The sequence below is a fragment of the Micromys minutus genome, assembly GCF_963924665.1.
Source record: "Micromys minutus genome assembly, chromosome: 19".
In the NCBI taxonomy this organism is placed as follows: Eukaryota; Metazoa; Chordata; class Mammalia; order Rodentia; family Muridae; genus Micromys; species Micromys minutus.
In genome coordinates, this window is record NC_137954.1 from 17817666 (window position 1) to 17832983 (window position 15318).

Here is a 15318-nt window from a genome sequence, read left to right on the forward strand (position 1 = left end):
CACGAGAATTATAGAAGCAAGCAATACTATACACAGTAATGGTTGGTTACACCATCTTTAAAGAAATAAACCTGGGATTTTGAAAAAGAATGTTTATATGCTGTGGAAGTTGTACTATTATAAACTCAAATTAGAATGCTGAAATTTTACAAAGTTAGAGGCAATCTCAAGTAGTAACCACAAAAAAAGAAAAAAGAAGAAAAAACTATAGTATATACACTGAAGAATGAGAGAAGGACTTTGAACACATATATCTATATTTTAATGTAAATCTAAGCATGGTGCTGCTGTAAATCTTTAACTTACAATACTTGGGAGACAGACTTTGTAAAAGAATGTCTATAAATTCAAGGCCAACCTGATCTACATATCAACTTCCAGACCAGCCAGTGATGTACAAAATACAATTAAAATAAATAAAGGACAGTAGTGCAAGAAACGAGTTACCAAAAAAAGTTTCACAACATTCAAAAAACAAACAGCAAGATGTCCAGAGTAAATCCTTGTAATTAATTACTTTGATTATATGGATTAAATTCTCCAATCAGAAGTCAGTGATTAGCAGAAATAGATGAAAACATGTATCAATGTGAACCTATCTAGTCTAAATCCAATGATATAATAAACTGAATTTGATAGAAAAACATATCCCATGCTAATAGCAACCAAAAGAAAACAAGGTGGCGATACTAAAGCCAGACAGTAGAGACATTGGCAGTCATAAGCATTTATACAGCTAGTAACTGTCCATCAAATAGACAAAACAAAACCCAGTAGAAGTAGTTCTACAATAATAACTCACATTGAAAATAGAAAGTAAATAAACACAGCACATAATACAAAGAACTATGTAGATATAGAAGAGATATATAGAACTATCCAACAGCACCATACACATCATACATTTTCCAGAAGACACCATATGTTGAGCCACAAAAGTTAAAGCTCAAAATAAGAATAATTTTTTAAATTTAGTACAAATATGGAAAGTAGTAAAATTATCCCTTTTGTAGATGATACTATATATATTAGAGATCTCAAAAAGTCTATCAGAAAACTTCTAGAAACAATAAACTTCTACAACATGGCAGGATACAAATCAACGTGCACAAAATACAAGAAGAAACATCCAGAGAAGATTATGGATACACTCCCCTTCACAATAGCCCCAGAGGATATAAGGGAGTAAGCCAAGCCAAGGAAATGAAGACCTCCATAATTAAAACCTTAAACCTGGGCTGGAGTGATGGCTGGTTAAGAGCACTGACTGCTCTTCTAGAGGGCCTGAGTTCAAATCCCAGCAACCATACAACCACAACCATCTGTAATGAAATCTGATGCCCTCTCTGGTATGTCTGAAAACAGCTATAGTGTGCATATATATAATAATTTTTTAAAAAATTTTAAACCTCTGGAAAACCAAAATGTCTAGACATTAGAAAATAAGAAGCCACCCTTGCTCATGGGTTGTTAGTACTAACATTGTGAGATCCAGTAAACCCCAAATCAAAATGCCAATCTCATTCCTCCCAGAAACAGAAAAAGGCATTCTAAATTCTTATGGATCACAAAGATCCCAACTAGCCAAAATAATTCCGAAAAAAAAGAGCAATGCTGCAGAGATTACAATTCCAGATTTCAAATAAATTACAAAGCCACAGTAATAACAACAACATATTGACACAAAGATAAAACAAAAAAAAAAAAAAAAAAAAAAAACCCACCAGACACGGGACCAATGGAACAAAATTCAAAGACGCAAACATGACCACATCTAACTTCAGCCATTTAATATTTGACAAAAAGACCAAAACACACATACTTGTAAAAAGAAAAACAAATAATCTCCTCAAATAGTTCTGAGGAAATCAGATAACCCTATGCAGAAGAATGAAATTAGATCCAATTTTTATCACCTTGCATGAAAACTCTTAAATGGATCAAAGACCAAACCTGAAATTCAAAACTCTGAAATTACTAGAAGAAACCTTAAGCAGTGTCCTACATGATTAGGTATAGAAAGGACTTTGAGTAGGGCTCCATTTTCCCCAAGAAGCAAGGCATCAATTGTTAAGTGAGATTTCACAAAAGTAAAAAGCCTCTGCACAGCTAAAGAGACAGCCAAGTGAAGAGGAAGACCACAGAATGGGAGAGGATCCATCTGACTAGGATTTAATATCCAGAACATACAAACTTAAAAAAAAAAAAGAAAGAAAAAAGAAGAAGTTTACTCATTCAAAAATAGGCCTGGGACATGAATGGAAAGTTTTTAAAAGAAGAAAAAAATTATCTCAAAAACTGTTCATCATCCATAGCAACTAGGGAAATCAAAATCAAAACAACTTTTGTGATTTCATCTAATCCCAGTGAGAATGGCAAGGATCAACAAAACAACCCGCATCAAATGCTGGAAGAGGTACAGGGGAAAGGACTCTTATTTATGGCTGTCGGTATCACAGATGGGTACAGGTACTGTTGAAACTGGTGGAGAGAACTTTCAAATGGTTAAAATAAATCTACTGTAGGACCCAGCTATAGCACCCCTTGGCATATGCCCAAAAGGCTCAACACCCTATTCCACAGACACTTGTTCAACTTGTTCATTGCTCTTCTGTTCACAACAGGCCGGCTAGTTTTACTGGAGTTTTCAACACAGTTGCCATTGTGGAAGGATTTTTGTACAAATAAAAAGTTGGTAAGCCATGGCTTTACACCTCAGCGTGTCGGATATGGACACATGCTCTGAGAATGTGAACGGCATGGCCTCTCACTAGCATTAGTGATAGGTGCTCAGCCGGCAGAGCTGAGAAATGGGGTGAGATCCAGTCACGGTTCATTCTTAATTCAGAGGTTTAGTAGTTTGGAATTTTGGTTGACTGGCACATTTTATCATTGTCATAACAAATAATTTCAGTTAAAATTTTTTAAACATGATTTGATATTCTAGGGCTTTTCTTTTTTTTAAAAAAAATGACAGCAGGTAAAGAATTGTAAAGATTTGGGACTTCTTTGTGGCATTGTGAAAATAAATAAGCCAATGTGAAAGGAAAAAAAGAAAAGAAATGGAAACAAGACATAAAGCAAACACTGGAAGCCATACTCCTTGATTCTAAAATGACTAGAATAATCAAAATAGTATGACTGTAATCTAAATGTAGACAAAATGGAACTAAGAACAAAGAAATAAACAAAATATTCACATATATGGTAAAATGAGTTTTGAGAATGGTGTCAAAACCAACAAACAAAGCAAAGTCTGAATTTTCAACTAATGGCCCTGGGGAAACTGGAGACCTACATGCAAAAGAACTAACTCCATATACCAAAATTAACTCAACATGGACCAAATACCTCACTAGAAGACTCTTGAAAAAAAACAAAGAACATCACAGGCACAGATGAACATAGAATAAATAAAATAGAATTCATAAAAATAACATAAAGTAAAAAGACAACAAACAAAAGAGGAAAGATGGAAATCACATACTGTATAAGCAATTATTGTCTTGACAAAGACTCCCTAAAATACAACAACAAATCAGAAATAAGCAAAAGGCTTGATTTATAGATATTTCTCCAAATATACAAATAACCATTAAACAAGTAAATGTGTTAAATATCATTAATATTAGGGAAATGTAAACAAAAATTGAAGAGAGATGCCCAGCTGACATTCAGTATTATTAACACTTTAAAAAAATAGGTAAAAAACCAAAATGTTGGCCACAACTTAGAGAAACTGGAACTATTGTATACTATAGTTCATTAAAAATTAAAAATAGAACTATACAATACTGTAATTCCATATCTAGATATATAGCCAAAAGAATTAAAGTCAGTGCTTTTTTTTTTGTTTGTTTTGGTTTGGTTTGGTTTTGGTTTGTTTCTCAGAAAGAATCATACCATTGAGCCCTGACAGGCTTGGAACTCACTATGAAGGCAGGGAGACCTTGAACTCAAAGCAATACATTTGCCTCCCTTTCCCATACAGTGTGATTAAAGGCATACATCCTGTTTCGCTGAAAACAGGGGTTTTGAATACATAGTTTTTTCACTGTATTCACAGCCCACTGACAACAGCTTAAATGTAGAACAACTTACATATCTATCACTGGATCAATGTATACTCACTGGATCAATGTAAACACAAAATATGATAAATATACAACCATTCAACTTTCAAAAAGGAAATTAAAGTATATACTTCAATGTCCATAAAATGTAAGGACCATAGGCTATATAAAATAAGCCAGTCACAGAAAAGCTAGGTATTGTTATGTTTCCGCTATAAACAGACTTGGTTATTAAGGTTATAGAGATGGAAAACTGGAAAGTCATTGTTTAATGGGTATAGTTTTTAGTCTTAAAGGAGACCAGGCAGACAGTGATGCACCCCTTTAGTCCCAGCACTCTGAAGGCAGAGGCAGGCAGATCTCTAGGAATTCAGGCCAGCTTCATCTACAAAGTGAGTTCCAGGACAGCCAGGGGCTACACAAAGGGGAAAAAAAAGATGGAAAAAAGAAACGGAATAGAAAGAAATGGATGCCTGATATTATTAAAGTACTTAATACTGTTACATTATACACATACAAATGAATATGATGACAAATTGTATTATATATACATCTAGCAATAAAAATTTTTTAAATGCATATTATTTCTGTTGATTGAAACTCAATTCTTAATTGTTTAAAAGTATTATCAAGTGATCTGAATATACATATAAAGGCTTGAGAAAATTTTAAGAAATTAATGTTTGAAAATCTTAACAAACTAACTACTTTCATGAAAGTTAATAAAATAAAACAGCACTGACAATACCTTGGAGGCACGAAGCTGCCGGTGGATATCTGTTAGCTGCTGGATTTTGTATTCCAGCTCTGAAATCTGGGCTTGAAGCCAAGCCCATCGGCTGCCAACCTGCGCTCTGTCTATGAGCCACTTCCACTCAGTACTGGAGTTGCTGGGAACAAAACAAACACTGTTAGTCAAAGCACACAGTCAGGCAGATTTTCAGAGTGCTTAATAACTTCTTTGACAAGTTTCATAAATTATAATTTCTTTTAGAAGACATGCACATTATAGTAATTTAATATGCTACTAAAGCTAAGGGCTTGCATGGGGACTGAACCAGTAAGGAAAAGAAAACAAGAATGCCAACTCCACATCCCGTAATATCTTTTCTGTAAGGATTTTACATGTAAAAGTGGATGTCAGGTACCAGATAACAAATCTGAACTATACCTAAATTCACTAAGTAAACTCTAGTGTACTTAACTAAGTAATTTTTACTTGATACAATATAAGTATCATTATATTACTAATTATCTAAAATTTTAAATTAAAGGCATTGACAATAATTTACAAGAATGAATCCTCTGCTGGAATTGCTCGCCCTTCCTCTCTTTCTCAATGCATACCTTGGCTGGCCTGGACCAAGCTCTGTAGCCTAGGCTGGCCTCAAACTCATAGAAATCTACCTGCCTCTGACTCCCAAACGCTGGATTGAAGGCCCATGCCACCATGATCTGACTTGACAGTTCAAGTCAGTATTTTGAATACATAGGTCTTCAGTTGTTTAAGATGAACATCTTGTTAAAAAACTTAATGACCATAATACAAAGAACAAAAATAATTTATAAAAAAATCTACTTTAATGTATGTTTTGAAATAAATGTTGAAGCCTCTTAACTCCTCTATCTTTTAGCAGAGCTCTTAGAAGCTGTAGGTTTTGAAACTACAAATGAATTATTCCATGAAAATAGTGTAACTACATAAGCTAAAACAGAAATAATTTGATTATACATAGTACGGCAGCAGGAGGAGAGTGGGGAGTACAGAAGGAGGAAGAAAACTTAATAGACTGCCAAGGGGAAAATATCACCAAAAATTAAAAGTGTAACTCAGAACTAATACCTATGTGATAGAAAAATACATGAATATTTTAAAAAATAATCTAAAATGTATATATTTTCAAGATCACAGAATGTATACCACCAATGAGCTATAACTTCAGGTGATAATAACAGACCAATATAGGTTCATCAATTATGGTAAATGGTATGGATGTTGTGAGTTACAGGAATTCTGATACTTACAGTCTTACTGTGAAGCCAAAAATACTCTAAAAGTTTTGAAAAATGTATAATGGGAAAAAAAAATCAAACAAAACAAGTCAGGCATGGTGGCACATGCCTTTTATCCCAGCAGTCAGGAGACAGACACAGGCTGATCACTATGAGCTCAAGGGTAGCCTGGTCTACAGTGAGTTGCAAAACAACCTGAGCTACAGAGAGAGACTATGTCTTGAAAACAACAAGAAGAAGAACTTTATGATGGAATGTTGATATAAACTCAGCCAGAGGAGATACTGAAGAAACAATTTTCTGTCAGGTAATTATTATAATTTTGCTACATAAAATTTAGTAAGTATAAGAGGACTTCCTATCAGTATTTCTAAAATCTCACTTCCGAAAGATTTTAATTGTTGTAATATGATTGATAACACCATATGCAGCAGTGTTTCTCTTGACATATTTACATCTTCAGTTTACAGTCAAAATTATAATTTTGCAAATTTTGTACATTTTTAAAACAGAGAGAGTACATATTTAAAACTCATTTTATAGAGATAATATTTAGTAGTACTAAGTGCCCATCATAAAAGTTAGAGAGTAAAGTATGAGCCATACCAGGTGAGATTAATGACTTAGTGTAAAATGAGAGCGACTTAGAAAGTACCAACAAAATTATTTCCCCAAGCAGGGTTGCTACGAAGTCCATGAGACATGACAAGAAACAAGAAAGATATAAAATTGTAGTCTCCAAATAACTCATGTGCTACCACTATTTGACATACAGCCTTCTTCACACTGAGGTTGGAGCCGTGTGACTACTACTGATCAACAGACTCTGAGCAAAACTATCATCTGATGTCCCCGAGGACTTCAAGTCCACTGGCGCAGATAGAATAAAGCCGTATTAGACAGTAGAGGACATCCCAAAGCATGAGCACTGGTAGGTCTCCAAAGCACTGAGATCATGGGCTTAACTTATTACTGAATATTATTGCCTTTTTGACTGAAACAATCTGAAAATAGTTTGGACTGACAAGAGAAGATAAATAAGTGGGTAAAGTTCATTTATAAGGAAAGCAAAGTTCATTTTTCAACTTCTTTCATTACATTTTGCTTCAGTTAGAATACATATGTGTATCTATATGTACCCACAAATACTTAATTACAACCTTAAAAATGTATTCGTATACTTTTATGCAAAAATGCTGAAAATTTGCACATTTGTTTTCTTTTTTAAAGTAAAAAAAAAAAAACAATCACCAAACAATTGAAAAAAATTTTTTCTTGTTAACATTCAATTTGACTTGAATATGAAGTTGATGACAAACAATACTGTCACTGAAGTTAATATCAAAACTCATTTTTATTTTTCCTTTACAAATTGTATCAAATTATAGTAACAGACATTGCAATACTAAATTAAATTTAAATGAACCAATCATATTGAAACTTTCTGATGCATGAAATGAATTTGTTATAATGGATAATTTATCTCACCCCATACTGGGAATAATTAATAGGCTATTCGCTAAATGTAAAGAGGGTAAACAAGCAAGCCTTTTCATCCGAAGAGTTCCCTTGCTTAGAAACATACTTTTCACCTGACTAAGCCAGAATCAGATTCAGTGAACCATTGGACTGAATCTGGGAGCCCCAGTGGAAGAGTTAAGGAAAGAGATGAAGGAGCTGAAGGGTTTGCAACCCCATGGGAAGAACATTATCAACCAGTCAGACCCCTCAGAGTTCCCAGGGACTAAATCACCAGCCAAAGAGGATACGTGGGCTGGTCCCACTACATATGTAACAGAGGACTGCCTCATCGGGCAGCAGTGGGAGAGAAGTGCTTGGTCCTATGGAGGCTGGGTGCCCCAGCAAAGAGGCATGAGGTAGGAGTGGATAGGTGGGTGGAGGAGCACCCTCTTAGAGGAAAAGAGGTATGGTATAGGTGGAGGTTTGTGGAAAGGAGACCAGGAAGGGGAATGACATTTGAAATGTAAACAAAATAATAAAACAAAAAAAGTTTTTCTTACAAATATTGTTATAAATGATAACAGATAACAGGTAAGTCTATAGTGGACTTTTTTGATAACAGCTACTGAATTTAAAATCAAAATATGGTTTATGTAAACAACATATATAATCAATGGTGTAACTATAGAGTAAACCAGTCAGAATATAGATTGGCTATAGTAGAGAACTTATATGAATTGAGCCATATGTAATTGGTATATAAGTTTGAGCATCTCTGAGGTGTGCAAACCGAGCACAGACCACCAGCTGCTGACCACTGGCGGTGTTCTTATCTCTAACAACAAGCAAGGCAAGGGCATCTCTGAGTGGATAGCCCTTGGGCTGTGTAAAGACAGTATGTCTTCCAAAGGGTGGCCTATGCCTTACACTTCCATTCTTGCTTGCTTGTACTCAACACTTACCTTGTTGGTGGAAATACTACAGGTTCTTTGATGATGGAGGAATTTGTGTGCATGTATGCACGTATACCATATATACAGCCATAAGAACCCAGTTCATGGGCCCTAGAACTGGAGTTACTGAGGTGGATGCTGAGGAAAAAACATGCTCTTAACCCACTGTACCAACTCCTCAGTTCCAGCCTTAATACTTGAACCCAGAGTGTAGATTTTGTCTTAGCTTGTAAAAGCAAATTGATGACTAAAGATCAAGAGAGAATGTCTATTTGTAAGAAATTACTATGTTAAATTAAAAAAAAAAAAGATTTGTCCTAGAAAAATAAACCAGTCAACCTTCTCAACTGGTATCTGCTCACCTAGGAAAATCTTTCTACCCTAGAACTGGGTTCCTTTAGATCAAAGGTTAGCTAACTTTTTCTGTGAAGACACATACAATAAATGCTTTTAAGTTTTGTGGCCACAGGATCTCTGTAACTATTCAACCCTGCCTTTGAAATATGAGAGTAGCTATAGGCCAAACACACCATGGGGTTGCTGTGTTCAGTGTAACTATTTTCAAGACAGGAACTAAATCCCATTTGGTTCATGGATTTGTTTGCCAGCACCTGCCGAAGAGTGTTTCCTCATATGCACCTTCTGCTTTTCAAAGGATTGTGCGGGGTCCCCTTAATAAGATGCCTGTGCAAATATGTCCACATTTAACTGGGCTATCTTACTGGTGTAACTGCTTTATCAAATCTAAGTTACTAGTAATATTTCATCTAAACATGGCTAGATAGGCACGTGATAAATGGCCTACAGTATCTGTGTCTATGTAACATTGCATTCTGAGTAGGTTTTGCTTTGTCATGAGACATGGCCTATGTAGATCAGGATAATATGTTGTCAGTTATAAGTGGGTTTGAATTTTGTCAAATTACTTCTGATATTTATTTAAATTGAGTCTTTCTTTCATAATGTGTGTGCTCATGATTAAAATATATGCCAAATTCTATTTGATATTTATTTTGTATGCTTTGGTGGCTACAGTGAAATATTTTTGTCTAGTATCAAATCAAGCTAATGCTGGACTCAGAGTGAACTGGAAAGTACTTTTCTCTTTTACCCTATAAGGAGTTCTTATAGGACTGGAATTATTTGCACATCCATTTGAAAAAATAATCAATGAAAGTATCTAGGCCGGAAATTACACCTGGAAATAATATCAACTTAATGTTTCCAAATGATATAACATCTATCATGTTTCTTATTTCCTTAGCAATATTTAATAAATTTTGTTATAAATCATAAGACTATTTGGTCCAAATATTTTCACTGATAAGCACATAATCACTCGTAATGTTACCTTATTGTTTTAATAATAACTATAATATCATTGGTTCTTGTTTTGGTCATTTTTTCCAATCAACCTAGATATGTTTATCAACTCAGTCTGAACAAAGATAATTTATGGCTCATTATTCCTTGATTTCTACAGTTTTCTCCCTTTTTATTTCGTATTTCATTTGCTACAAGTTTTAGAGATTTTTAAGTGGGCAGACCAAAGATTTTATACCACCATTCTTTCCTACGTATACATTCAGAGCCAAACATATTACTATCAGCATTCCGTAATTTAAATGGAAATAAAATAGCATAAATACACAAAGTATGCAATTTGTAATATATACATCTAAAATCATTTCATATCCTTGATGATTTTTACGATCTTTATTATTTGGAAATGTGTGTTTTATATATTCTAGATATGGAATCTTTATCATTTTCCTATCAGTCCTTCCTTCTTTTCTGTACATATGAGTTTAAGTCAAATATAATTTTCCTTAGCCTGAATATCTTATAAAAATGCAGTTACTGTCCACGCTCTATTCACTCACAGCTGACCACCTGACTCTCCAATATCTCCCCTGCTAACACCCTGCAGAAATGCTTCCACTACCCACAATTCTTAGACAGATATGACCAGTGTCCTCCACACTCCTTACCTCAATCAAGCTTATGTCAAAGATAGAATATTTGGTGCAGAAGTCCAAGCCTTAATACCCAAGCAGCCAACCACACCTTTTAGCCAATGCTGTAGCCATTACAATGGGGCTGAAGTGAATAACAATAATTTGGGGAAGTCCTAAAGTAAGAAAAGATGGTGACACTATTGCAAAGGCAGTTGCTTTAGAGGATAAATATAAGAATATTAAATTTGTTAAAGATATTACCAGTAACACAAATAAAGAAAATGTGGAAGGCGCCAACACTGCTACTGTTTGGGCATGCTCTATTACTAAAGAGGGCTTTCAGATGATCCGGGAGTGCCCATCCTGTGAAGATCAGAAGTGCCATGCTAGCTACTGATGCTATCACCTGCTGAACTTAAAAAGCAATATAAACCTTGACAACCAGGAAAGAGATGTCTTACATTGCTACAATTTATGCAAATGAAAACAAAAAAGTTGGAAACTTCTTTTTTGATTCAGTGACAAAGTTTTAGAAGAAAGTATCGTCACAGTGTAGGATGGAAAACGTTCAACAATAAACTGTATTGAAAACATGACATTTGAGCAAGATATGTTTTCTAATGTGTTATTAATCCATTCAAAGGATGAATGTGTAATTTCCAAGATGCTGATGCTCTCTTGAGGAAAAAGAAGCTTTCTAGTATCCAGTCTATTGTACCTACTTTTGAATCCTCTTTGGTCATAATAACTGAAGGTGTTGGAGAAATTGTAAATATACTACAAAAGTTGCATTTCAATTTTTATCAAAAGTAACAATCAAAGTTTCAGGATTACAGATGATAGAAACAGCTTAAAGAAGTAAAAGATTTGTCCATTCTCCTCTCTGGGGACTGGTTTTTATGGAGCCAGAAGGCAACATACAAGCTTCCAAAGGAGAGAGGCAGTGAACAATCTTATCCAGTTATGAAACCTATGATTCACAAAGACTAGAATAATATAATTTCTCTAAAGATGTAATAGTTATACACATACTTTGGCATTAACAAAAAGCTCTGTAATTGTACTTAAGCCCCACTAAGCAAGAGGAAAATCGCGCATGCCTGGTACTAGAAATGTAGTCAACTACCCAAGCCTAGTGAAATTATGGGTGTTAGAGAAGAACTTATAACCACTTTACTGAACCAGAATAATCTATAACTACATTCTTAATATGTCCTTATACCCATAGATAAATGTAATCCTCTCCCCTCAGCAAGGAAACCTATCTTTAAAACAGATGGACATTTCTACAGGAAACCACAACATATCAAATTGGAATCCAGTCCCAATAAATATATCTGTAAAACAACGCCTACCTCTAAGGCTCAGAAAACAATGCAGAAAACATTGGAAAAACTGTCAGAGACATATGAATGGAGTTTGTTGAAGTTGTCTCTCCTAGTAATTCAGAAGGTAAACCCATTAAATCTCACCAATAAATGGCCTAATATGATCGGAACAAGGACAGCAACAGACATGCCAAAATGGATAGGCCACAACCATACACAATGAACTACAAACAGTCAAGGGATGCTGAGAGCAGGAGAAATAGTATTCCTCAGGAAGAAAAACACATCGATTTGTTATTCATTGCCAAATGGTCAGCAAAAACATGCAAGAAACATCATACAAAATAAGCAGGTTATATTATATGTAATATACATATAGTGGTGTGACAATAATTACTGAATAAAATGAGACTGAATTAGAAGTGGGGAGAGGTATATGTGAGAGTCTTAATGGATGAAAAGAGGAAAAATGGTTTAATTATAATCTCAAAAACTAAAATAATTTTTAAAAGTTATAAACATTGATATTGGTGATTAGTGTCTATAGACCTTCCAGAGTTTATATGGATATGATGAAAGGAGACCCCCCCCTGAAAACTAGATTTCAGAGAATCAAGCAAAACATATCTTGATTATACTGAAATGTTGTTCTGAGACTTACATACTACAGAATGTACAGCTTTGGTGAGTCTCATCATCAGACATGCTCAACTGACCTGTTTGAACTCCTGATCTCAGGACTTGCAGCTGGATCCAGTCGGGACGGACATCAGAGACTACAACAATCACTGGTGTGGCCTTCTTAAGGCCAAACGACTCCCCCCACCCCCCGTTTTCCCTCCTCTCCGCCACCTCCAAGATATCTCAACATCCATATACAGTCAGAAGTAGTTATGAAGTCATCGCCCCGGTTCCCTGGACTTAGCATCTGGAGGTGATTATTCTAAGTTGTCTTTCTGGGAAATTTAGAAATGGTCATAATTTAACAGGGCAGAATTAGCTAGAACTGACTGTGCAGCCATAGTCTCATTTGGTAGAAATCTTTATAATTATTACTAAGTTGAAGTTATAATTTCTCACATCGATACAGAATTTGTTTTGATGAAGGATCAGGGTTTTCATTGGTATAAATTTCCTCTATTGCTACAAAAATTTTAAAGTACAAAGCTTGGATCCAGTTCTTCTACAAATGTGATTACAAACTGATCTGAAATGATTAAACACATGAGTTAAGGCCAGATAGCAAATTCATGGCTTTGAGTTTACTGTTAGGGTGTTTTAAAGATATTTTTGTCAGAAATAGCTGAGAGTAGTTAATGGGTGACAGTCCAGATTACTTTATATAGTTCTCAAAAAGTCAGAAATCCACAGAATGTGGTGTTTAATGTTATTCACTTGTTGAGACATAGCTGCTCTTAACAGCTCCCTACTTGTGGATTCAGAGAAGACACTGAGCATCTCTACCTCCAGGAAAGGATGGACACTGTGGCTGGGTAGCCACTGGGCAGAAACTGCCTATTTCTCCAACAAACCTGCACTGTTCTTGAGAAGACACAAATTACACGTTAGTACAGCTTAGTTCTGCCGAGACAGAATATGCTAGTCCTTAGTAATTCCTGTTCCACTAAAGTCTGTCAGGTTACTGGACCAGAAGACTGATGCTCCAACTTCCTGACAACACAGGGACTACATAGGTAGGCAGCTGTCTCTACAACTTGTTTCAGTTCTGGAAGCTATGTTAGGCTTTCTATATTTTCAGATAATATTGGTCATTCTCAGATGGATTTCTGACAGGGTTGAAAGACTAGTTATAGTCTCACAGCCAACCCAGGCTATTTAGCATTGAGAGAACATAGCTTTCCGATAGGATACAAGCTATCCAGGCATAACATAGATTAAGCCTTTCTTAAATCAGGATAGATAACAGAGTGCTCTGTTTAATTGACAAAATGATGGACTGGGTCTTATGTGTATTTTGTTCTTTATAAATTACAGAATGGTAATATTTGTGCTCAATTTATATCTCAGCTAAGAGTCTTTTAATTGGATAGAAGGGAGAAGTGCTGTCACTAGCACTGTTGCTCCTTGTATTTTGATGCGAATTCCACTTCCCCATGGCTGCCTGGGAGGAGTGAATCCCGTACTCAGGTGACTTGCTGTGAACCTTCCCCTAATGAATAAAGATTTCTAGGAATGGAAAAAAGAAAGAAAGGAAAGAAAATTAACAAAGCTTAATTACCAACAATGGAGAAATTTGGCTTTGGTTATTTTCGCATATAATTTATAAAATGGGAAAAATTTGAAACACTGAGAACTCAGCAAAAGCTGTCTGTCACAACACTAACAGAAACTAAACCTGGGTTCCAGGGTTAAGAATGGAATGAAACATCTGATAATGGCTTACTATGAAGGCATATAATCATAAAAGATATGAGAATACATTCTCAGACAGCAAAGTGAGATTCTATAGAAAACTAAGGAAAGGACTGTTACCTCACAAAGCAAAACCAGGGTTCCTCTAAGAGCTACTCTACTGCTACAGCAGGTTTTGGTGTTGTAAAGACCAGGAACTACTGCGCATATCCACATTTGTCTTTTAACCAATTAGAGTACTTTTGTATATGATGTTGGACACACCTGTGGAAGCCAGAGGCAGACATCAGGTGTCTAATTAAAGTGCTGTCCTTGTTTTTAGAGACAGAGCTGCTTACTGGTTGCACTGTAGTTCATCCATTTTATACACTCAGTGCCCAACTATCCCAGGATTGCCATTTCTTCATACCCCAGGAGTGGTATTATAGATATACGCAGCTACCTCCAGCTTTTTAATTCTGAGCTGGGCATCAAAACTCAGATCCTCGTGCTGACCGAGAAAGTGCTTTCAACCCACTGGCCTTTACTATGAATTTTATTATTGTAGCTTTCTTGTCCTTACTACATCATATAAGAAACAGAAGGTCAAAGTATGTTCGCCAGTTGGCAGCTCACCACATTGATGAACCAAATCTTAACACAACAGAGGAATATTCTACTCCACTGTATGATTCTAACTTGTCATCTTGGAGAAATTGATATATTTTCTGTAGAAAGGTAAACATGGGTATATGAAAGGCCAAAGATAACTCCCAACCAATGTCACCATTTTTCTTTTTTCCTGTGGTTTTTAAAAGAGAGCAATGCTATATAGTATAGTCTAATACCATATCAGAATCTCTTTATAGCCTAGATTACCCTCAGGTTTATAATCCTCCTGCCTCGGTATCTGGAATGCTTGAATTATAATAACAGAACTCAATTCCGAGCCCTTAGCAGAACAGTTGGAGTCTAAAATTCTACTAAGTCTAAGTTTCAAAGTCTGACTATAAGAGGTAAGCCAAAATAATCTGTGCATCTGCTGGAGCTTGCCTTTTAATCTAATTGAATGGCTTCTTAAAAACAGCTGGGTGTGAAAATGAAGACAGTGCCAGTGAGTCAGTGCAGGGACAGCAGAGCCAACAGGTCTTAGCATGCTGGCTAATTGTTAACTGGTAAG

At 35.5% G+C, this 15318-nt stretch overlaps 1 protein-coding gene across 1 annotated transcript in view; it reads right to left on the bottom strand.

Moving 5' to 3' along the window:
* Positions 1 to 15318, bottom strand: part of KANSL1L (KAT8 regulatory NSL complex subunit 1 like) — a gene marked incomplete at its 5' end in the record, with an annotated part of 82623 nt that overhangs the window by 54417 nt on the left and 12888 nt on the right. Inside the window, one exon of the mRNA XM_080933201.1 lies at positions 4822 to 4963. Coding sequence (XP_080789327.1) covers positions 4822 to 4963 — 142 coding nt within the window. The remainder of the gene's footprint in view (positions 1 to 4821; positions 4964 to 15318) is intronic.